The sequence below is a fragment of the Melozone crissalis genome, unplaced genomic scaffold, assembly GCF_028551555.1.
Source record: "Melozone crissalis strain CALT ecotype California unplaced genomic scaffold, PUWL_Pcris_2 ptg000002l_1, whole genome shotgun sequence".
Classification (NCBI taxonomy): domain Eukaryota; kingdom Metazoa; phylum Chordata; class Aves; order Passeriformes; family Passerellidae; genus Melozone; species Melozone crissalis.
In genome coordinates, this window is record NW_026535780.1 from 7,499,078 (window position 1) to 7,523,329 (window position 24,252).

At 37.7% G+C, this 24,252-nt stretch overlaps 1 protein-coding gene across 5 annotated transcripts in view; it reads right to left on the minus strand.

Annotated features, from left to right (window-relative positions):
- The window catches only part of PHF20L1 (PHD finger protein 20 like 1), a 56,758-nt gene that overhangs the window by 5,882 nt on the left and 26,624 nt on the right, over window positions 1-24,252 (minus strand). For 2 of the 5 annotated variants that reach the window (XM_054270040.1, XM_054270024.1), the window contains 10 exons: window positions 23,110-23,295; window positions 22,697-22,903; window positions 15,699-15,755; window positions 14,354-14,458; window positions 10,108-10,272; window positions 9,539-9,720; window positions 7,528-7,627; window positions 5,128-5,323; window positions 4,364-4,733; window positions 654-816 (listed from right to left, as the gene is read on the minus strand). In XM_054270040.1, coding sequence (XP_054126015.1) covers window positions 654-816; window positions 4,364-4,733; window positions 5,128-5,323; window positions 7,528-7,627; window positions 9,539-9,720; window positions 10,108-10,272; window positions 14,354-14,458; window positions 15,699-15,755; window positions 22,697-22,903; window positions 23,110-23,295 — 1,731 coding nt within the window. Of the gene's footprint in view, window positions 1-653; window positions 817-4,363; window positions 4,734-5,127; window positions 5,324-6,300; window positions 6,388-7,527; window positions 7,628-9,538; window positions 9,721-10,107; window positions 10,273-14,353; window positions 14,459-15,698; window positions 15,756-15,951; window positions 16,171-22,696; window positions 22,904-23,109; window positions 23,296-24,252 lie in introns of all 5 variants that reach the window. The other 3 variants (XM_054270009.1, XM_054270017.1, XM_054270032.1) reach the window with 3 other exon arrangements.

Sequence of the window (24,252 nt, forward strand, 5' to 3'; positions counted from 1 at the left end):
GAAAAGGTCAACCCTATTAGCTTTAAAACACTGAATCTAGCAAAACCAGGGATACTGGAAGTGAAACTGCAAATAGAAATAAGACAACTTTATTTGTTAAAAGACTATTTAAGGAGTCATAGGATTAGGCTACAAACTCCCTTTATTACTAGTTTCTATGACTGGCAAGTCACAGACACTTATGTGCTACAATATTCTCATACAATATAATTTCATTCAAGTTCTCCCATGAAGACTGAATTGTCTTCATGAAACCACTTGCTTACTAACAAAAAAAAACCCCCAAAGTTGAAGACACAATAAACACCTTCTTTTTCCCCTACATATTGTCAATTACTAGAGCAATCAGGCAAAAACCATTCCAGGTGTAGAAAAAGCCATCAACTCTAAGATTCATATCTGGACAAAGACTAGACAAGTGATCTAAGCTTTCTGAAGTCTGAGCCTGAGTACTTAATCTACTTTACTGGCATTGAAAACTTGAAGAAGGGAGTGGGGAGATCAAGGATACAAGCTCTGCTTATAGTTCTGGGACCCAAATTTGAACAGAATACTTAAAAATCCATCCTCAGGGCCTCAGATCACTTTGGACACATTAGTTAAGAGAGATGCTGCTACAGGTACATTAACAAGTAATCTGGCAATGCAGTTACCATCAACTTCTTTTTCAATCAGGTCCATTCTGCTGGTGACTTCATTCTGTACATTCTCTATATGGGTGAGGAGATTTAGCTGCCATTGAAGATGTGTGTCCACTTGTTCTTCTGAGCCTTTTCTTTCATTACAAACAAACACAGTGTTTCCTTCAGCAGAATTCTTCATAGGAGCAACAGAAAGAAAAAAATTGCCATTTAAGATTTTTTTTTTCTTTGTTTTAATTTCTGGTGTTGATTTCAACATTTGAGTCACACGATAAACTCTGCTGGCTTAGAATTGTACTTCTGTACACACAACAAAAAGCTTACTCAGAAAGCCACATACTATGACACATCAATAGACTAAAATAATAAAATGCAGATTCCACATAAGTAAGCATCTCTACCTTTTGCCTCATTTCCCTAACACTGAAGTTTATCAGTTCAAATACTTTCTTCAATACAGTAAAACAGACTGTACTTCTGTGCCCTTTTTCCATAAATAGCAACTTAAACCATAAAGTGCTGAACTGCATGGGTCTACTGCCACCAAAAATGAACAAAATCCTAAGGTTTATTTCCATGGAAAACTCTCTACAATGCAGAAGTATCTAAGATGTCAACAGTCACTACTTTGCACAAATAAGGTGGACATCCTATTTCACAGAATCCCAGAATGAGTCAGCTTGGAAGGGACCACAGTGGATCACCTGGTCCCAGAGGGTCATCCCAGAGCACATGGCACAGGATCGTGTCCAGATGGTTCTGGAGTATCTCCAGTGAGGGAAGACAGTTCACATCCTCTCTGAGCAATCTGTTCTGTTTGCTGATTAAGACAAAAACCTTCTCTTCCCACCTGCTATTACCCCACCTACCTTCCAGGCACAAGTCTGGGGTAGAACTGAACATGTCTGGGGACAGTTATAGTAACATGTGGAGTTATGCAAACACAGTATCTGAGGAAGATTGACTTCTGCAATATAATCGCACCTTCACAGCATGCCAGAGATAATACACAAGCTCCTAATCTTTCTGTATTTGATGTTTCAGCTACTGAGTGGCAGTAGATCAGATTTAATGAGTTAAAAATACTCAGCATCTCAGGTAATTAGGAGGATTAACAGATTCCATTTTATATCCACTATGACTTCATACCCAATGAAGTTCTTTCACTACTGAAGATTTTATTTTAAGGACTAGAATGCCAAATAGATGTGTTCACCCAGCGTCAGTTCATGTCAAATGCCAGAGCAAAGAATGACTTTAATTGTAATAATACACCTCTCTGAAGAGCTCAGCTGATTTTCCACATAAGATAAAAATGGTGTTAGGTCTGTTATTAAATTTTTTTTTCTCCAGTCAAGTAAAGGAAGAGTGAGAAGAGAGGTAAAGAAGAAAATAGGAACTGAAGGATTTTAAGTTACAACTTAAGCAAAAAAAACCAAAGACTTAAAATCAATTAAAAAACACCAACAAAACAAATAAAACTCTGTCTGACCTGCAGGCAACCTTATTAGCAACTCAGATGGGACAAGTGTTGTTAATATTCCTAATGTTCAATAAAGGAGTTAAAATTATGTATCAGATATAGATTTTATTTGAAAGGTATGAGAGTTTTGATGCCTTTATGATATTTAAACTCCCTTCACTGAAGGCATCAGGTTTGCTTCCACAGTGTTTTCAGTAATCAAACTTTTTGTAATCTTATGAAAAATATTTCCAATACAAGTAAGAAATTATCTATTCCTTACAATTTTCAGACCCTCTTCAAAACTACAGGAATGCCATTTTTCCCTTACTGCAAAAGGATCCAAGTCCATAATTCTAAAAGCAAAATCATCTTTCAGCCTGCTTCAGCAAGATAGAGAAAATTCCAAAGCTAAGGAACTGAATATCTAAGTAACATCATAAATGTTGGTTTGTTTTTTTCCCTTCTAATGACCTCTATTCAAATGGCTCCTTGAAAAAACAAAAACACAAAATCCAACAGGTTCTCCTCTAAGCTATGAGATCAATGTAGGTAATCAGGCAGGGATGGCAGGAGAAGAGTTAAGGATACAACTTGTGGACAAAAAATACAGGAGGTTCAGGTGGGGAAGTCCTGTGCTTTCAGAAGCAAAACCAAGGAAACTAAATACAATTTTAAAGATAATGCATAGCCCAAAAAGGGACTTGAAAACAGTTGATCCAAACACTGTTTGTAAGAGAAATGGAAATATGTAGCAGAACTGCATATTAGGGTAAGAAAAAACAGTATGGAAAACCAGAATATGAAAAGGCTCTGAAGAATGCTAGAAAGGAAAATTCAAAGCCCGAGTCAAACTTCGACAAGGAAAGGAGAAAAGGCACCTTAGAGAGATGTCAGATGATTTCAAAATGGTCCTTCAATGTCAGTTTTAAGGTAAGTACAGAGTACAGACACGTTTATGGAGAAACCAAGGAGAGCTTTTCCATGCCAATCATGTTTGGGCAGAAGACTTTATTTTAGTATCAAGGCTGACTACTGGAAAGGTGATCAAGGTGTCCCCAAAGGAAAGAACACTCTTAAACCAAGAAGAGATCTGTTGGGGCCAGTGCCAAACAGAGAGCACTCAGCTTTTGAGATATATTCCTGAATCTCTGAAGGAAATACTAGTCTTGTTTAACTGCTCATGTATATTTTCCTTTAATTCTAAATACCTTTATACTATTTATACTGTTTACAGTGACAATTTAAACTACTGTTGGAAGGCAAGAGTATTTGACACTGCTGCATGTCTCCTTACTAGAAATCTGAATATAGTTGTGCGGTGTAGCAAATTTAGCATAGAAAAAGGTATTTTTAATTAGAATGAGCCTAAAATTCCCCATTCAGACTATACAGCTTACATGCCACATTTAGAACTAAAATTAAAAAGAAAAAAGATGCATCATACTCATTTCTTCCACACCAGAAACTGTACTTCTAAAGGGGGATGAGTTGGATGATTTATCCTCATACAGCTGGTATTGCAGGAAACAGAAAGGTTTGGTTCTCTTTGGTTTTTGCTCTGAGAACTGTTCACAAAAACCAGATTAACAAGTTCCAGATCTTTTCCACCAAATAATGGATTCAAACCATTAGTGTAAAAATGAGAAAGAGATGTTTAAACAGCAAAATATAATCCTGACTAAAAATGTTTCATTAGAAGAAATATGCAATACAGAAGACTGAAAAGCAGTTGTACATGAGGTGAAATTAGTTGGTCAGTAAATCATTACAAGTGAAAGACATCCTAGGTAGCACTGCTATTAAAAGAAGAATATAGTACAATAAAAAACACTCTTAAAGAAGCCTTGGTTTAAAAAGCAACAACCAAAACCCCCTAACACATGTAGATAACCAAACTGAGAGAAAAAGGGAAACCTGTCCCATTCTCCTCACCTTGTAAAAACCATGAAAATTCTGTTCCAAGACCTTGCATTTTAAGAATGGGGTTTTCTTTCAAAACATTGGATTGAGAATGATTTTTTAGCATAGGCAATACCTTAAACCATACCTTCTATTTCATACACCAGCTGAAATGAACATACTTCACCTGGAACAATTTCAGTGATCCAAGTTTGCTTCTAGTGACTTCTGCTGACTTATTTGATAAGTATGTTGACTTACAGCAACAAAGATTTTTAAATACCTGTATGTACTTCAGTTTTATCAGACTGAACATACTTTTCCAAATAAAATTTCCCAGATGAAGAATGATACTTACCTGCTCATTCATGCCACCATCTTTAAAAGAATATTGTAAACAGTTTTTATTCTCTGTGTGATATTCCTGATCTTCCTCAAAGCTACTTGTGTCTTCATCATCTGAGCTCATAGGGTCAGTGACTGCTTTGTAGTCATGACTAAAACTCTGTGGTTTTTGGTAGCTGTGCTCACTTGTGATGTATGTTTCTTCCATCTTCTGGGGTATACTGGGTGGCTCTTTATGGTTTTGACTATGACATGTCCTTTCAGCTGGATTAACAGCATCCTGCAAAGTCACTAACTTTTTCTCTACCCCAACAGTTCTTTGTTCTTGTTCTTTTCTCATCCCTGAATAAGCCCAGAGATGAAGGTCTGGGTGATGCTTATTTCTGCAATGAAGGGGAGGAAAAAAAGCAAGTTATAGAGAACTTAGTGCACTTAGAGGACTGAACTATTAAGCATCCAATTCTCCTAGATATTAACTACCATTATCAAACAAGAAGTACTCCTAGGTAATTAATCAATTTAAGATAAATCTAGAATGTCTCTTTAACACAAAATGTGCCCAAAAAATCACCAATAATCCCAATAGACCAGATCTGCTTGGGTGCTGAACACCTAACTCCTGCTGAAGCTGAGGGTACTGCACATCTTGCACTTAAATTACTTAAAATATTATACAAGAAAGAACTTCAATGTAACAGAAAAATGCAAATGGAATAATGGTAGTCTTTGCTACCTGAATATATACATCTGGAAAATAAAGCCTGGAGTGATACCTACTTCAGTATCCCAATCTTCAGCTGGAGTCCATGCAGTATTTCAGTTACCCCATAGACATCTGCCAGTAGATGATGTGTTGACACAATCTTTTTGGCATTAAGATGAGAGTAGTTCTCTTTCAAAAATGATAATCCACACATGTGTCCATTGTTTAGCCAGTCTTTGTCATAGAGATATTTGGCACTCCACCTCTGTCCTGGGGTAAGCAATAAAGAAATTGAGGGACATCTAAAGGCTCAGCAGAAATATGCTTACAACTAGTGTTGTATTTATGTCCTGTACTTGCCTAAATATCTCCTCACACCCATGAAAGGATGACTCAGGATTTTGCTATTAATATATAAAAAATTTAGTTTTTGTGGATTAAGAAAAAAGTCAAAACTTACGAGAAAGAAAATCAGCCTGAAACCTCAAGACCCCTCTAAATGGCATTTGAAGTTAAAATCTAATCACCTTTGCAATCAAACTATGTGATATTAAGATCTATGCTGTTATCAAAATAAAAATCACAAAAAAAAATTACATTGACATTTTATTTATCTAAGTAGTTCAACTTACTTTCAAAAAAAAAAAAAAAAAGAAAGCCTAAGTTACCAAGAGAAATATTAGAGTGGATTTTATATGGACATGTCCAAAACACCCAGGTTGTTTCTAAAAGACAAACGTTTTGCTTCAATATTTAAGTCAATATCTATTTATTACATATTATTATTGCCAGTGTTTAAAGTACATGCTGGCTCACTCTATTTATTAGAAGCCAAGCAAAGGCTTCAGGAAAAGCAGATATTTCAAAGTTATCTGACAGCAGAGCTCTTACACTCCCTTTGAGGTGCCTTTCACCAGACTTGTAGAGAGGGTATTGATGTATGTGGGCCTCAGGTCTCCCCTGCTGTGTCTTAACCCAACCAGCAGGAATGAGGATTTAGCTAAAGCTTCTACAGTAGCTAAATAACTACTAAAAATCCCAAATAAATAAAAAAAAACCAAAAAAAACCCATAACAAAACAAAACCAAAATGCCCACCCAAAACTAGAAATGCATAATGCTAATTATTGCAATGTTATTGTTTACAACAAGGCACCCAGACAGACTGACAATATCTTACAGTGGATTTCAAATCATAACTATCATCATAGACAGAACAAAGAATGGGTTGATGGAAGCCCTTCATACCTTTCAGGAGAATACCCTGTCTATCTCCTTTTTGCCCATTATCCCAATACACTTTAAAATACTGACATTGAGAATGACTTTTTTCTCCTGACATAGAAAGAAAAGAAGTAATGGTTAGGAAGGGAGAGAAGATAAAAATTAGGGACACAGACTCTGCATAGCAGGGGAAAACGAAGTACCTAACACAGTGCAGGGAAAGGGCACAAGACAAATTAGCTGGGTTTAGTAAGAAAAAGCTGGGCTGCTCAAAGAGACACCACACAGAACTATCAGACAAGACTCTCTACCACCAGTTTTGATTCACACTGGGACATATGGAACCAGCTCTACTTTCCTAATATTTCATCTCAGAAATAGGTAATAAAATCTCTTCAATTTTCATCTTCCACTTCTTAAATTTAGAATGACAGTAAATTTAAGGTTGTAGTCTCATTGCCCTTTTGAAACAGCTGGAGTGCTGGATATTTCACCAGAAGACAGGTATGTGCATTTGTATCAATTGTCAGAAGAAAATAAAAAGAACTTACTTCCAAATTCTTAAGCTTTTCTCCATATAATTGGTAAGAAAAATGGGTTTATCACAGAAGAATTTTTAAATCAACATCTTCCTAATCAAATGTATTCAGTTTAAAAGTAAAGTTTTCCTAGTTCGTATGAATTTGACCTATCTGCAATTCAACATATGCTGTTTGTGCACTATTGTTTACTATAAGATGGAATAGATTTTCTGTATTTTAAATATTTAGTTCCACACTTTTACACAGTTCTGGGCTAATGTAAACATTATAAAATTGCAATTACTATGAAATGCCATTCACAGCATGTTTGAATGTACTGTGGTACTGAGTCCTTTTCCTCTAAGATAATATTTCAATGAACAAATGTGATTCCAAGTATTGGCAAAACAGATCCCTGAACAAAAATTATTTCTTTAGAAAGGTTTTTCAGACTACACTGACATAAAAAACTGCTAAGGTTTGGGGGAAATTAACTTTCAACAAGTAAAACAATGGTAACTGAGTTAATGGATAAGATTTAGCATAGCTGACCATGATGTTACTAACACAAAAGTAAGTTTCTGCTCAGAGCCAAACTTAGAATCACTTGCCCCAAAGAAGCACCACACGTAACACAAAACAGACAAAGCTTGAACAATTTAAGCAAATTCATAACATCTTTGCTCAAAAATCCCAAGCAGGGCTGCAGATAAAGGGGCTTTATCCATACCTGGTGGATCTCTGCAGATGTAACAGATGTACTGCTCTGGAATGCTGTCCTCCAACAGTCCCATGCATACACTGTGCTGCCAACACAAGCATTCTTCACACTGACATCAGAAAAAAAACACAACAAAAGCAAAAACTAAAACTGAGACAAGTAAATGCAAAAACCCAGAGGCTACTTCTTGAATCATCAAAATGCAGAGAACAGCACTTTAATTTAAATAGCTGGCTTGAGCAAGATTATTTTAGTTGGGCAATTTGTATTTGGGTAGACATCAAGCTAAAAAAGAGCTCTAGATCTGAAAGCTACCTCAACCACAAACTTCAGACTGGAGGAAAAAAAAAAAAAAAGAAACTGAAGATGGAATATTAAATAGTATTTTATTGCAACATTCAGTATTTTAGCACCTACATATTTAGTAGTGAAACATAAGACAAGAGGATAATATTATAGTAAAGTAGAAAGATAATGTAATACATTACAGCATAACAGTGAAAAGTAGAAAACTCTTCAGTTTAATTATTTATATTTACAAAGCATCTCTCCAGTGCGCTAGAAAGATGTGCTTTTAATATCGCACCAATGGAAAATCTAAAAGAAAAAGAAAATTAAGAGAAAATGAAAGAGGAGAAACGAGAGAATAGGAGAGCAAAATAGAAGTGATAAGACATGAGAGTCTAGAAACAGCAAACTAGCTGCTCTCAGTGAGACAAGCATGAAGAGGAAAAATCAGGCTGCCATTGGACTTCAAAAACAGGCAGGAAACTGCCTCTTATAAAGACACTTCCCTTTCTCAACTCTGTGCTTGCCAGTGTTTTAAATATCTGCTGGCTCACTGCTGAAAATCTCTCTTCTTTGCTTTGACATGCCTTTGAGCATGAACCTGTTCAAGACACTGAAATTACCTTTTCCCCTGTCACTACAGCTACCGTGTTCCCTCCTGTCTCAGAAGATTTTTACACCAGTCCATTTTCCACATTGTTACCACAGCTGAACTGCTCAGTTCCTCCAACACAGCACAGCCTTTTAGTCTGCTCCCCAAGACAGCCTGTGTGCCCTTCATTTCCAGGGCTCTGTCAGTTCCAGAACAGTGAGTCCACTAACACATGACAGGCCATCTTGTTTCCTTTAAATCTTGACTAAAGAGCTCCATACTGTCAACTGGAAATGTACCACAGCAGTAGTTGAATACAAACCTGATTTTGAATGGGGGTAAAAACCACAGAAGGTTCATGACCTTTTTAAAGTTGTTGACAACTCAGTTCTTCCTTACTGCTTTTTGCATCTGATTTAATCACTGCATTATAAATTGCTTGAGGAAAAATACTTGAAATTACTCATAGATGGGAAATTCTCTCCTAACTGGAGTACAAAGTAATAAGCAGCAGTTGCAATCTATCAGGAGTTGCAATCTGTCAACACCTGAATGCTGTGCAGACATGGAATACTCTTCTTCCCTTTTATCTATACCAAGTTAAGATGTAAATTCTCAGCAGTTTCTAAAACCTGGTAGTCATACCCAGTGTGAGAAGTGCTGTTCTAAAGATGAAACACACCTCACAGTACTGACAGTATTTAGTGTCTGCACAGGAGACACACTGCACACAGAGGAGGGACATTTACAGTAAGCAGAGAGGTTTCTACAAGTGGTACTGCAAAGCACAAGGGCCAAGCCAGGAGGGCTTGTAAAATCTGGATGGTCTGGGGAACAGAAGCAGAATGGTTTGTGTGTGGCCGAGGAAACTTTATTCCAAATTTATCAGCAGGCTATAAAGAAAAAGGTTACCCAGCAATTTGTCCTATGTATCAAATTGCTGGAGAAACCCCATCCTAGAGAAACAGCTCTGCATCCACTGAACAGAGCCAAACCAAGTGCAGAACAAAGAAATATTTTGTTCTTGCTCACTTAAGTACAGCTCTCTACATAATTCCAGTCTGTGACACATCAAAAGGGCACCTTCACAAGCAAAACATTCACACGGAAAATGTAACTCCACACATCAAACTTCTTTACCTGAATCATAAAGCCATTTTCTTCATCAAGTTCACAAATGCATCTAACAATTTCATTGATAGCATCATCTTCATCCTGAGACTCTTCAAAGTTAGTTGAATCAAAATCCTGATTGTATTCATCACCACTAAGTAACAAACTCTCTGTGGAAGAATCATCCAAGAACTCCACATCTGAAAGGTCTAATAGAAATAAATACACGTGAAACTGTGCGGAGAGACATAATAATTGAAAGAAATACAGGGAGCTTCGACAGGTAAAAATCTTAATCTGCACTAGCAAAAAAAATCACACTCAAACACACTGCTGATACATGAGATTTCAAGATGAATTCTGCAAAGTGCCTTTAACATGCTCTCCTCAGATGCAGAGTAGCAACACTTACCCAAAGCAAGTACCATGTAGAACAGCTTGAGGAGTGCAAGCATTTTGATTTAAATAGATGAAGGATAAATCAGTCACCACATTTATAGCTACAATCCCAAACATAAACCAAATTATTTCCTTTGAAATTCCCTTTCTTAACAAATTAAACCTACAAACTGAAATTTGCTGTTCATTCCACCTACTTTCTCCACTAAGGTCCACAGACAGGATGGCTCTGGGGTACTGGTACGAGGTGTTCTTCTCTGAGAACATGCTGCGCAGCGTCAGGGAGCTGCCCGAGGAGCGCGTCAGGGGAGAGGAGCACCTGTCCAGGAACTCCACAGAGCTGTCTTCATAATCTGAGTAATCTGAAACATTGAAAGAAAAGAAGTCACTCTTACAAAAAGTAAAATTTATAACAAATGTAAAAAAAAATAAAATTGTGTATAGATTTTACTGCAGCATTATGGTGACAAGCAAAGATTATCAATGCTGAGGTATCAGGATGACGAAACTGTAAGTAAGAAATGGCAAAAGCTCTCTGTAACATTTTATTAAAAAGTTTCCAGTAAGAAACATAATCAAGTTTGATAGATAAGCATCACCATTTGTAACTCTGACACCTCTGAATGTACAGAGGGGTAATTTTTCCTAGAATATTATGCAGTCTTCTTTCTTCCACAATTCATGCTGCACCATCTGCTATCCTTAGAGATGCTGCTGGTGACTCTCTCCTTTGCCTTAAGGCTGCTTGCAGCACTACCAGCATTGCTACCTAGAAGCAACCACAGATGACCCTGCCAGCTTAAGTGATAAAAGCTTGTCTGCACCTCTGCAGAGGAGCACAGGGAGCCCAAAGAAAATTGTCTTTGGATGTTTCCAGGCCCATGTCAGGAGGCATCAATGGGCCAACAGGTCCTGGGATGGGCTAGGGAGCATCCCAGAAGAGCATACCTACACAGGCCCAGAGGAGGAGGATGAGCAGGAAAACAACAAACACCCCATGGCCAAGCCCCTCTCAGACTTTCCCAGCAGTGCCATGACCTCCATTGCATGAAACCCATCAGGATGTGTTACCCACAGCAGCTCTCTGGATCATCTCCTGGACTAAGGGCAGCTACAGCCCAGGGGTTGCCAATGGAGGACACTATGGGATATGGGGGAAAATAATTTTGGGTTTATGAACGACTTACTATGAAATGTTTAGGGAAGAAAATAAGGGTGGGGGAAATGGATGGACTGAAGTGATTTGGGGAAAACAATTATGGGCAGAACACGGGAATAAGAGGACAAAAAACGCCACAAATGCATAAAGTCTTGTGGTCAGTACATTTCCCTGGCCATGCCCTGCATCCAGCCTGTGCTGGCAGAGGTTTTAAGGCTCCCTCCTTGGAGCCATTGTCTGGATATAAACCTCGGCAACCAGGACAAGGGGGTTGGACCACTGCACCTCCAGAGGTCTCTTCCAACCTAAACTATTCTGTAACTTTTATTAAACCTCATTTCCATCTCTTACCTGGGGAAGGGGCTCTCCATTCAGGGTTCAAGTACCTGCTCTGTGTGCCAGCAAATGGAGCAGCCCTGCAGGTCAAAGGGTGGTGCCAGCACTCAGAGACTGCAGTGACAACAGTGCCAGCCCCACGCCAGGGGTCTCTGGTCACAGAGGCCCATGAGCTCAGGCTGCAGCACCTGCAGCCAGTCCAAGTGTCTGACTGCTTGCACGGACCAAGCTGGACCAGCTGATGAGCAGGTGGGAGCAAGGGTCAGTGGGTCTGCAAGGGCCAGCTCTGGGTGGGAGTGGCTCTCTAAGCAGGAAAGCTGGGATGGAGGGCTCTGCGGAGTCCTGGCCAACACTGGGAGCGTGTGAGAATGCACATGGAAGTGAGACTGTCTGTACTGCAGTGGGGCTGCTGCCCCATGAGCTCATACCTGCAGGCACAGAAATTGGAAAGACTGGGATCCAGAGGAGCTCCTGGGCAGTGTCTGAGCCCACCTGCTGCAGAAATCCCCACTGTACTTACACACGTCTGTATTATCTTCCTGCTCAGCCAGAGAGAGGAGCAGGGTGAGGCTGTCACAGCACACACACAAGCACAGACATCATGTGCTTCTGCCTTCTGGTCACACAAGGGTACTGACATTTATCTTGATAACCAGCACTGTATCTTTTCCTCTAACAAACTACTTGCAACACTCTCAAGAAACACATTATAAACACATCTGGCTGTCCCTAATCATAATGACTGGAGAGACTGTCCTAGGAAAGTCATGTAATTGCAAATCATTGAACAGTTAGGGCTGGAAGGGACCTTAAAGATCATCCTGTTCCCCCTCACCTTCCAGCAGACTAGGTTTTTCAGAGGGCCATCCACCTGGCCTTCAACACTTCCCAGGACGGGACATCCACAACTTCCCTGGGCAACCCATTCCAGGGGCTCAGCAACCCCAAAGAAAAGAATTTCTTCTGAATATCCAATCTAAACTAATCTAGATCTACCCTCTTTCAGTTTAAAACTGCTACCCCTTGCCCTACAACCACACTCCCTATTCAGGAGCCCCTCCCAATCCTTTCTGGGGTCTCCTGTAAATACTAGAAGTCTGTTATAAGGTCTTTCCCCAGCATTCTCTTTTGTATAAGAGAGCCTAAACAGGCTCTCAGCCTCTACTCACAGGGGAAGTTTTCCACCTCTCTGATCATCATTGTGCCCTTCCTCTGGACCCACCCAAGCATGGCTTCAATCAGTAATTAGGAGTAACTACCCATTTACTACTCTGAAAAATTAGTACTTCAAATATAAGCAAGTGATCAGATTACTGCACTTCCATCCTTCTGCAGGAAGTATTCCTGCTCCCACCTATCACTACAGCTTTCCTGCTGAGGGTTCCATAATATCCTTCTCTCCTACATCACCTTCCATGAAGCCACGTTCCTCTTTACTGTCTCTGTCCAAAGCATCTCCAGCATTTCCCAAGTGTATTCACTGTAGTCAGCTCAAGGAGCAGCAGAGTTGATTACTTCATGCTGCATGGCTTTCAACCTCACTGCAACAGAGCAGCAGCAATAACAGGCACTGCTAATTCCTGCTACACATGGGCTTTATGCAATCACAAGTCATGCACACACCTAGAGTACAAAACCAGTCTTTGCTGGGGTTTCTGTTTTGTCTTAAAGCCTTGTCCAAAGCTTACCTGGGGTACACAATGTACCTGCTCCCACTTCTTCATTTGAAACAAAAGGAGAATGCCTCACACCTTTACACTTTTATCCACACCTGGAGTAAAGTGACCTAGTCCTGGAGAGTCCTGTTTCTTTTGGCAGATGGGCTTTTTCAGGGTCAGACACTGGAGTTAGAATTTACTGGAGTATTTCAAATTTTTTCCCCAGTTAAAAAAAGTCCAAATGGAAAACGTTTGGACTGTGAAACCCAGACTTTCACAAGATGAATTTTTAAAGAATAAAACATTCAGGTTTTACCCAAATTGTTTTTTGCATCTGGATTTAAGATTTCTATTTGTTGAGACATTGGGCATATTTCCTTCTCATATTTACAAACACTGGATAAGACTCCTAGAAACTGGAACCTAATTGTGGTACCTCCGCCAAGCTTCTAAGTTTCAAGACAAGCTGGCAAAAAGACCAAAGGAATAAAAAGATGAAAAAAAGAAAGAGAAAACCCCAGCCCACAACAGACCCCCTTATGACCACAAGAAGATAAAACCAAAGAACAATACTGGACACACACCTAGCATTTATCAGTATCTTCTTGCAAATACTTAGATACCTTCTCAGTGCAAGTAATAAGCTCCCAATGATTTTTAAGTAGAATAAGAAATTAAAGTTTATAGCTTAAAATTATATTACTGCAATATAAGGATGATGAAGTACACAAAACCTACAATATTGCAATTCACACTAAAGCATTGAATGATCGGGAAGCATTTTCATGTTGTAGCACAAATTTTGGACAGAGAAACACATAATCCACAAAATATAATCCCCACTGGTCAAGGCAACAGACAAGGCTGTTATAACAGAGACACCAACCTCAGCTGAGAAGGGTTAACTGTTAAAGAGGGGGTGCATTGCATACAGCAAACCACTGAAATGTAGCAACAAACTTGACACTAGAATGATTTTACTGTCCAAGCAAAATAGGTATGACATGTCTACAGAGCTTTAAAAGAAGAATTTAAAGAGAAGAAAACAACAAGCATAGAGGGGAAAAAACCTCTGTGAAATATGTGTGTCTATCACATAGAGAGAGACAGGCTATAAATGCAAGAAAAAAAAGAAGTCCCAAGTGTCCTTTTCATATTTAAGGCTAAAAATTACTCTTGGAACATTTCTAAAATTTTACATTCATATTGTTTACAAACAAATTTTGCTATCTAATGATAGAAATACACTGGGTGGTTTTACTTATGTTAAAACCATATAAATTGACTTACCATGCTGTTTTGATTTCTTCTTTTTTTTCTTCTTCTTTTTCTGTTTTGGTTTATGATCTTTTTCCTTCTTTTCCTTTTTCTCCTTTTCTTTTTCTTTCCTTTTACCTGAAATAAAAATTAAACAATTTAAAGCAGTTTAGCCTAAACAAGGTATTCAAAATCAAGTGCTCTAGTTGTTTAGGCAGATCAAAATGATTCAGTTAATTTACTTGATGTCTTGGACAAACCTCTTATTAATTGCTGGTAAAATAGTTCAAAGAATCTCATTTGACAAATAATATTTTATCATTTAAGTATTTCCAAGTAAGATATTCAGGCAGAAAAAATACAGCAAAGTACACAAAATATGTAACATCACATAAATAGCTTATAGCTTCTATTTTACTTACAGTTCATAACAAAAACATTTGGGCAAGAGAAAAAGCTTTCACAAGGGCAAAATTCCCAATTATAAAGGTTACATTGTCCTAGAAACACATATTAGGCCTACAGAAAGACATTTGAAGGAAATTTCAGTATCAGAGTGCTGCTGTCAGCAGTCTGCACTATACAGTGGCATCCTCACAGAAAACTGATTCTGACTCGAATTTGACACATTTTTTATGCTGCAGTTCACTTTCAACCACTGCTGGTATATACAAGGACAAGCACTTTGAAAGATTTTTTTCATCCTGTTAATTCTCCCTAGACAAAATACATCCCACATTTTCACTCCACAATAACTTTTTAAGTTATCAGCAGGGAGAAAAAGAACAAGGAAATTAGCTTGTTACAAAAAATAAGCCTGAAACCCAGGATTGTTTCCTGCACACACACTGGAGCATTCTTATCTTCCTGGGGAACACAGAGACAAAGCTTTTACCTCCTGGAAAAACAAAGCAGAATCACTTCTCAATTTTTGCCAGTCCTTAATAACTTATTTTATTTTGAACACAGGATAAAAACAGAGTCCTCTTAATCTGTATTTTATTTCATGAATTGCCAAATGTTTTGCCAGTAACCCTTGTTTGTTGTTCTCATCTCAAATCTGACAGTACAATGAAGTAGCCAGTATTACTAATTCCACTAAGAAAAAACCCAAATGAAAAACCAAAGGCAGTGGGCCTTTCATAGATACTTTAGGATCCTTCAAACTCCTTGCTATGGACACTTTCATTTTATCTTATAAATTATTCTTCTGTTATAGACCTGTCATATGCATAACATTCTTTTTAGGACTTAAACAAACAAAAACTGCAGCTGGGCCCAGGAAATATTTTATGTTTTTACATTTGCTCTTCAGAGACAGGAAGTGTTAGAGAATTTTAATTTTTTTTTTGTAAAAATAATATTGCTTTCTACATACCATATGCTGAAGAACTTTTCTCTTCCAGTTTTCCTTTCCTTTCCATTCTAGCTGCACCTGCAAATTGAAGAATGTAACACATAAGGCCAATGTCTGGCTGATGACCTAATTTCTTGTAAAAGTCATTAGACTGTAAAAAATCGTCACAGCACACAATATTAAGAAACATACAGACAAAACAATTATTTTTAATGTCATTTTACAATTATTTATATTGTCTAAAGCACTGGAAACAAAAAGTGTTGTAGTTTACCAACTTCTGAATGCTTGTCCTTCTCAATCACGTTCTTTAATATTTTCTCCTTCAGACTCTCAAAACATTTCTCCTTTATGGGCACAGAGCACTGTATCTCTGTCCCTTCAGAGCTCACTGATGTGGAAGACCTCTTTTTTTTACTATTCCCTTTGGGTAACTTGAGACTATTGGTTAAAGGCATTTCCAGATGCAAGGCATGTACATGGGACGAGGGTGCTGAAAACAAGAAGATGGATTTACTGGGCATCCCAGAAGGATTGCAGCCAGCCAGGGCTGGGTCAGATCATGAAATGTCAATATTGCTCATACACATTCAACAGGTCATTACTGCACATGAATCCTAGATCTTAGTCTTACATACAAGACAATACATGCCACAGAAGATTTCTTCCTATATTTTGGAATTTGCATTCTCTTTTAAACTATCTGTACTGGTTAAAAGGTACTTTTGCTGACACTTTTAAGACTTTTTGTTTCCTTTTTTTTGTCACTGTAATAGGAACCCATGACAAGAGTAATAGTTAAAGGTGCTGACACTGTCAGTATCATTTAACTTAATGCTCCATTATGTTAACAAAGAAATTAGGCTCTGGTACAATATTTGTAGTCCCTATGTATAAAACAATTCTGCTCATTGAATTTTTCATCGATTTTAATAATATTTAAATAATTCACTTTCTTTCATTAATCCACATTTAAATAACATGTAAAAGTACCACGACTTGTCAGAATTTGGCATCAGATACTGACAATTCTCATCTTGTATTATTTAGAAAAGCATATTCAGTGAAATATTTAGTTGTTATTTTAGCCCTTTATCTGATGCAAGTTAGGAAGTAATAAACTGTGAACAAAACAAAACTGAAATTGCAATTTTCACTGCTAATATTTATAATCATTTTAAAACAACCAAACTAGAATAAAAAATTTTTATAAAGAATATTATTGAAGTAATTCAAATTTCTGTGCCCCTAAATATTGCTAGAGCTTCAAGATTCATCAAAATGTAATTAGGAAAGTCTAATTTTCATCAGATCCTTGGTCCATTTTAGGACCATGCCAAGGACATATTGTACAAAACTGCAGCGCTGTGAATTCACAAAGGGCTCAGGTTTTTCTGTGCCAGATGTAAAATCCTGGAGGCACCAGTTACCTTTGGTATCTCTCAACAGAAGAGCCCAACAAAAGCATAAGCATGTAAAACAACAAAAGTCCTGAAAAATACCAGCTATTGCCCAAGATATTCAACAAGACAAAATATGGAGCTGATTTGGAATGCATTAAATAAGCAGCATTAAGATAATTTAGTAAATTTATCAGTCATAGAAAGATTCTGAGGAAAAGGCAAGAACATATCAAGCCTTCCCAACAGGGACAGACCAACACAAATCTGCTGAGATAGAACACAGCTCAACCAACACCTGCTCCCACTGCTGAGCCTTCCAAGGAACAGCACCACAATGCCACTAGCTGGAAAGCTGAAGGGCCAGCAAGAACAATGGAAATTGGTGCATCACCTCCCACAGCACACAGCACTTTTCAATGCCAGGTGTCCCCAGCTGCAGGACAGCTCTGGGCTGTGTAACCCAGGCAGCAGCAGCTGCTCAGCTCTGTGGGCTGGCTCCTGCCACACAGCACGAGCTGCACAGCCACACCTGGGGCCACCTGAGTCTTTCCATTCACCTAAGACCACACTCCTTTTAACACCGATTCAGGCTCTTGCCTATGTCTGTATTTCCTTTGGCTTACTGGAATACTTATCACTGACACAAAACACTATCCAAATTATTCCTTTCTTAGGTTTCCTAATTACCATTTGTCTCTGTTACAGGACTGAACTGCTGTGCCATCTGTAGAGCAATAAGTATATTTTAGCACACTAGTAAAAGCAAAAAGTGACACTTTCCCACATCATCATGCTATCAACGTCTTGTCTCATTTCTAAAAAGAGCTCAAAAGGATCACCCAAATGCACGCAATTCATTTAGGTCACTGCCATTTTGATGAAAAGATGTGAGAACACTCCATCCAAACAATCTCAAGAGAAATTTAGTCTCAATGTTAGATGAATTAGTATTTAAACTTTATTATTGAGAAGAAATCCTGACCTGACATCCAAATATTATTTAATACCAACAGTCACAACACAACAAATTTCGGTATCTCAATAATTTTCAACGCAAGCACATCTGACAAAGTGATTAGTAACTGCTTGAGGGAACACTTATACTGGGCAGAAATCTCTCCAGTCAAGCAAATTCCCATCTTACTGTCAGAACTCCCCAAACTGCCCTTCTATAGTAACTTAAAAACAGAAACTGCTATTATGCCTGTATACATTGCAATGTTATTCCTGGCTTTTACTTTTCTTCATTGAAAATAATTTTAGATAGAGAATCTTAAATTCTCAAATCCTACATAAAGTGTGAAAGCTTGCAAAGTCTGCTATTCAACTGTGCAATCACTATGCCTTACACATAACCACAAAACTGGACAGGGTGGTCAGTCAGAAGGGCAAGCAACAAATACAATCAGGAAATATAAGTTCCTGCCTTTTTTATTTTTAACTGCTACTTTTAATTGCAATTTATTCCACTTAAGGAGTCTAGCCAGCCACCTCCCACACAGTGAGAGTGGGAGCCCTGCAGTTAACACTCGGCAGAGAAAAAGACGACCAGAGATTAGACTTGCTAAACTACTGATTCTGTCACCATTCCAGAATCAATTTTATCACTAGAAGACTAATTTCAGATTAAAAAGAAATGCAAAGCACAGCATTCCCAGTCCAGTTTATAACATGCTTCCAGTTCTACTTCTCCTGTTACAGAACAGAGAAGTGACACAAGCCCCCTCATGCAAGGACAGGATGTTGTGCCACAAGTAAAACAGCACAGCTGGGCTTGCAGTGGTACTGCTTATTGCAATTCATCAAGCTCAAATGAACTGTAGCAATCTGAGGCAATTAATTTTGTTGACTGGCATTCTATTTCATGGCTTTCCATGTTTAAAATAATATCATAAATATCATTATCTGCATTAATAAACAACTTAAATAATATTGCAATAGAAATATCAATCATGCTGGTCATGTTTAATTTAGTGCTTCAAATTTCCAGGGCATAGGATAGATTTTATATCTAAATAGACTTTTAATTGCATACCACAGATTAACACTGGAGCCTGCCCAAAATGATGTCTTTAGGAAGGATAAGTTGATGAAACAGTTCTTGCTTGCCTCATGACCAGATCAAACTGGGAACTTCAGGGCAGATATCAGAATGGCAGGCATTCAAATTAGGGAGTAAATTTATTGTTAATAGATGGTTGAAGTAAAATAAACAACCACAAAGTAACATGATGAGAAAGTAACAAGATGAACAACAGTTCATCCCTCTTAAGAGCAAGGCAAACCAGAAACACTGGCAACAGTTTTTAAAAAGTGATCAATCTCATTTTCCAAAAATTTTGTACATCAGCTGTTTCTTGTTCCTGCTGCAGTAAACTGTTACCAAGGAAATTATAAAAGCATGCAATGTTTTTTTCCTTTTAGTCTTAAATTCAAATTTCTTCCATATAGTTAACCTAATGTTACCCTACCAGCAAAATCATCTATTGGTGTTAGAACAGAAAATAACAGCTAGTGATAATATTGTTATATCAGCATTACAAATATTGCATTGTTAGATTAGAAAGTGTAACAATATTTTCCTTTTATTTAAACTTCAAAACCCAGATTGCTTGCTGAAATTATGTTTGCTCAATATTTAACAGTTAAAGTAACATAAATGGTGCAGTTACAGAAGCCAAGAGAAAAGATCACAAATTTAAAGAGAAGCACAACTACAGAAAGACCTGAACTTCATATATTCACAATGGCAAAACTACTGTGCTTTGCAAGTATTCTGATTGACTGTAGATTTAAAATCTCTGAAATGCTAAAGTGATCAAATGCCAGTTATCTGCATTTTAAGTAATTTAGCAAATGAAAGCAAAGATTTTCAGTCATGTGTGTGCAGCATCAGGTGATCACAAGCAGGACCTCACAACAGTTTAGTAAAGCAGTACCTCAGTTCAATAACTAACGGGCAGGGTACAGGTCTCTACCAAAGTGCAGAGTACTTCCATGGAACCTTTGGATTGAAGGAATTATCACAGAGCTTTTGTTTTGTCTCTACAAAATGTTAAGGTGTTAATTTTTGCAATGATTTTGAAATCTATGTGCTAATAGTGTGAGTTGCCATTTATGCACCTGCACTTCAGTGCACCCAGTCTCTCTCCTCTGAAAACACCATGTCAGTACCTTCTGAATAAAGCCACTAAAATGCATAATTCTTAACAGCACCAAATTATTTTTTCAATTGACTCAACTGATAGCCTCCATCAGAAATCACAGTGTGCAACATCACAAATCTCAGGCTTAAACCAGCTCAGCTCTGCTACAGCAGGGTCAGGGATCAGACCAGGCTGTTCCAGGCTAAACACCATCATGAGGTATCTCAAACTATTCACAGTTATCTACTTCAATGGTTACAAAAACAGCAGGTCTAACTTAGGTGCACTTAACACAATCTGTAGTGATGTCAAAATCTAGAACTCCAAATATGTCCAGACTGTGTTAATAACATCTTAGCAGCAAAAATACCATAAACAGATGGAGATTTATAATAGTTCTTTCAGATCAAAAAACCACAATTACAGAATAGTTTGGATTTTACACCAGAGTTCTCAATTTGTAATGGATATATATAGACAATATATACATTTAAACAATGCACTGACAGAGGCAGATAGCTCCAAAACCTGTGATGAAATCTGAATGAATGAATTAAAGATATCAAACAGCTTAGTTTAGTCTCTCAGGCCAAAAGTTGCTATTCAAGAAGCTTTTGGGCTACATACTGCAACTTACTGAAAACTTCTAACATTTGGATAAAAAGTCAGTATGAAAGCTCAAGACACAGTTCCATTTATTGCATGATGGAAAACTGTAATACATGAAAATTAAGAACAAAACACAAGATCCTGGAAGGCAAAACTCATAAGGCAAGAAATGTAGCTGGCAAGTCAGTTTCTTTAGAGATCTTAAAATCATACAGATAAGAAAAAAAGGCTCACTAAGCTTATATACAGTATAAACTCTATCCTCTGGTAGAGGTTGCAAGCACTTCCAGCTTCAGACTATGGCCTCAAGCAGTAACTACAGACAATTTTATCCTGGAAATCTTCCCTGACACAAATCATGTGGTCATGTCACATAATTCTGAGTCATTAAATAAAGGTGGCTCTAAATGAAATTTAATCTTTCTTTTATTGCTTCACCTGTGGCCAAGACCAGACCCAGCTAAACAAACATGTCCAAAGTGCACTCCTGAGCGCTGGGTTTAGAGCCAGATCACTCTGCCCCCAGCCAGGCCCTTGACAGGAGCAGGCAACTTCCAGCATTAACAACTAGACATAAAATGAGCTAGAAAACATAACAGAAAAGCCAGAAATTAAATCTGTAGTAACTGAAAAGAGTTTTACCAAACAGGAAACAGATGACTGTTGGAAGCTGTTGATTTCTTTTATGATCCTGTTCAATGAGTGGGCAAATACAAAACTCCCAAAAGCACTTCTCTTAGTGGCACAAGACATGACATAAAAAGGACTTTTATAGAAGTAATTTTCCCAGGAATCTGTAATTCTGCTGCTATGCCATCTATCAAGGGCAAATGAAGACTGTCACATGGTTTCACTCAAGTAATTAAGTAGTATTTTAATATTTTAAAAAGCTTAAATGGTGGCTCACTAGAGATACCCATAACCCTTATTTTGACAAATCAGTTTAAGAGATTCATAGATTAATAGACCAAGATTCAGTTTAACTGTCATAACTCTATCTTTTAAGGTCATGCTGTCCTCCCTTACTATCAATCACATTTATCAAAAACTTTCTGAGCATAATATAATAATTTGATTTTTTTCTCCTCCTTACTTTTCTGAACAATTTTCTCATGAAACGGAACAAAAAAAGGCTTTAAAAGAATTCTTTGTTGGCAGCCAGTTAAAAATGGTATGATACCCACAAATGAGTTTTATAGAAAATTATATGAACACCTAGCATACAATGGATGAAAACATCCCACTGTTAGGGTCTGCAAAGCACTGTGTAAATCCTTCCCCCAATCTCTTGGTTATCTCTATCCAAGTGTTTCATGTAAAGCACAGTAGTCAGTAAACTCTTAAATGGGAGAGGCAGCCCAGAGCTGCAGCACTGGGCTCTGTGCTGAGGGTGACCAAGTCTATATAAAAGTTTGAGGGTTTTTCAGAAATATTTCTAAGTAACATGTTGTAGCAAGTGAAGGACAGAATTTCCACGGCAAAGAGACACGAAGCAGAGGAATGCTGACTGTTTTTGAGAATACCACTGTTTTAAAGCTGAAGCCACCAATTAGTATGTTAGTAAAGACTTCACTTCGATAATTATTTTTACAACTTTTAGCAATAGCAAAAATATTTTTGAGGTACTGCTCACTACATTCCACAATCTCACATTCTCCTTAAATCGTGTTAGAAGTGCCAAAGCAGCTCTAAGCCAGTGAAGACAAAGAATATGCAGATGAGTTGAGTCCAGAAGAGAGGCAGATTTTTGAGTGTGCAGAAAAGAAAATAAAAAGCATCCCCTCTTTCTGTGGGATTGAATACACACACATTTGAACCCTACAGCTATAAATCTCTCTGGTTGTACACTGAATCTCTTTACCTGACGCTGTTGTAGCTACTCTTCCATCAGTTACTGCTTTGGAAGGAAGATATGCAATCATCTGAATATCTTCCTTGTCTTTACTGGAATATTCATTACGGAAAGTGGATTCTGCAGATAATGGTGCTGTAACCTCCGAACTACGGCTTAAATCAAGAGGGAGACATGGTCCACGCTTCTCAAGTGACACATGAGCAACATCAGGTACTACACAAAAGAAAAAATGTCATATTAAAAAAGACACATGGGTCCAACAATCAACAGTCTGGATTGCAGCGTTACATAACATAGGAACAGCAAGCAGCTTTAGCCACAGCAGTTCAAAATATCCCATTAGCTGAAAACCATGAAAGGTCTAACTTTTATGATTCAATTTCTCTTGGGCAGTTCTTTATTAGATTAAGATACATTACCCTCCAATTTTGATGACTGTTGGCTTTGACCACTGATGGAGAACACTTTTCCATCAGTAACTGAAGAGGGAGAAGAAACTTTTTCTACAGAATCATCAGGCAAGGAGCAAGTGGCTAAACGCTGTGATCTTCTTCTCCGTTGGCTATGTTTGTAGGATCTAGGGGAATTCACTGGCTGTGATGGACCTAAAAAGAGATCTTTCAATGTTCATGAAGCAGAGAGATACACCATCATCTTACCGCAGCATTTGAGAACTAAAGATGGGGAGTGCTTTCAATAGCTCTTATTTGCAAAGCTGGTAATCAAGCCAAACTGGCAAAAGTAATTACAGAACTGTGACTACCAGGAGCAAATTAAGATTTATGCTCAAGACATGATTCTGGGTTTTGCTTATTATAAATTACTAGGGTACCTACTTCCCCACTATAAAGGTTGTTGTTTTGTGTATTTACAGTAAGCAACCCTCCCCATAAAACCCAGGCAGCAGGTTACTTATAATGGAAGGGGCGCAATAGGATTTAACAATAAACATAACAAATTATTACAGTTAAAGATCTAAAAAGTCATGGATAGTGTTAACATACAACTTAAAAAAAAGATTGAAAACAGTGTTTAATTTTATATCCCACCTCTTGCCTTCTGATAACCTGATATCAATACCCCAACTGAAAAACTGTAACACACACTGCCAATGTGTGGCACAGTAAAAAGGCTCCAGAACTTTATACTTAAAAAAACCCAAACAAATGGGGGAGGAGGAGATATAGGTTAATATAGGCCTGATTCATTAAAAACAAAAAACCCACATTCCCCTACCTCTCTTCAACATTACCCAGTTCCACAAAAATTTACCTTAGAAAACCATTTGAGTTACTATTACACTCTCTCCTTTTTGTAAGCAGTTTTTAGAGTCAGATATACAGATTTAAAAATTAACACACAGCAAAACTAACTTTCCTAACTAACTAACTAACTAGAGGTAGAAAAAAGTTGGAAGCCAAAGATTAAAGACAACACTAACAAGATTCAAGCTACTAAGTAACCAAGTTTGAAATTAGCTGTTTTTAAAAAATATTGCTATAGAGAAATCCAACTTAATCCAAAATAAAAGCATGCTTCAGGAAAGCTACTTACCATTGCTC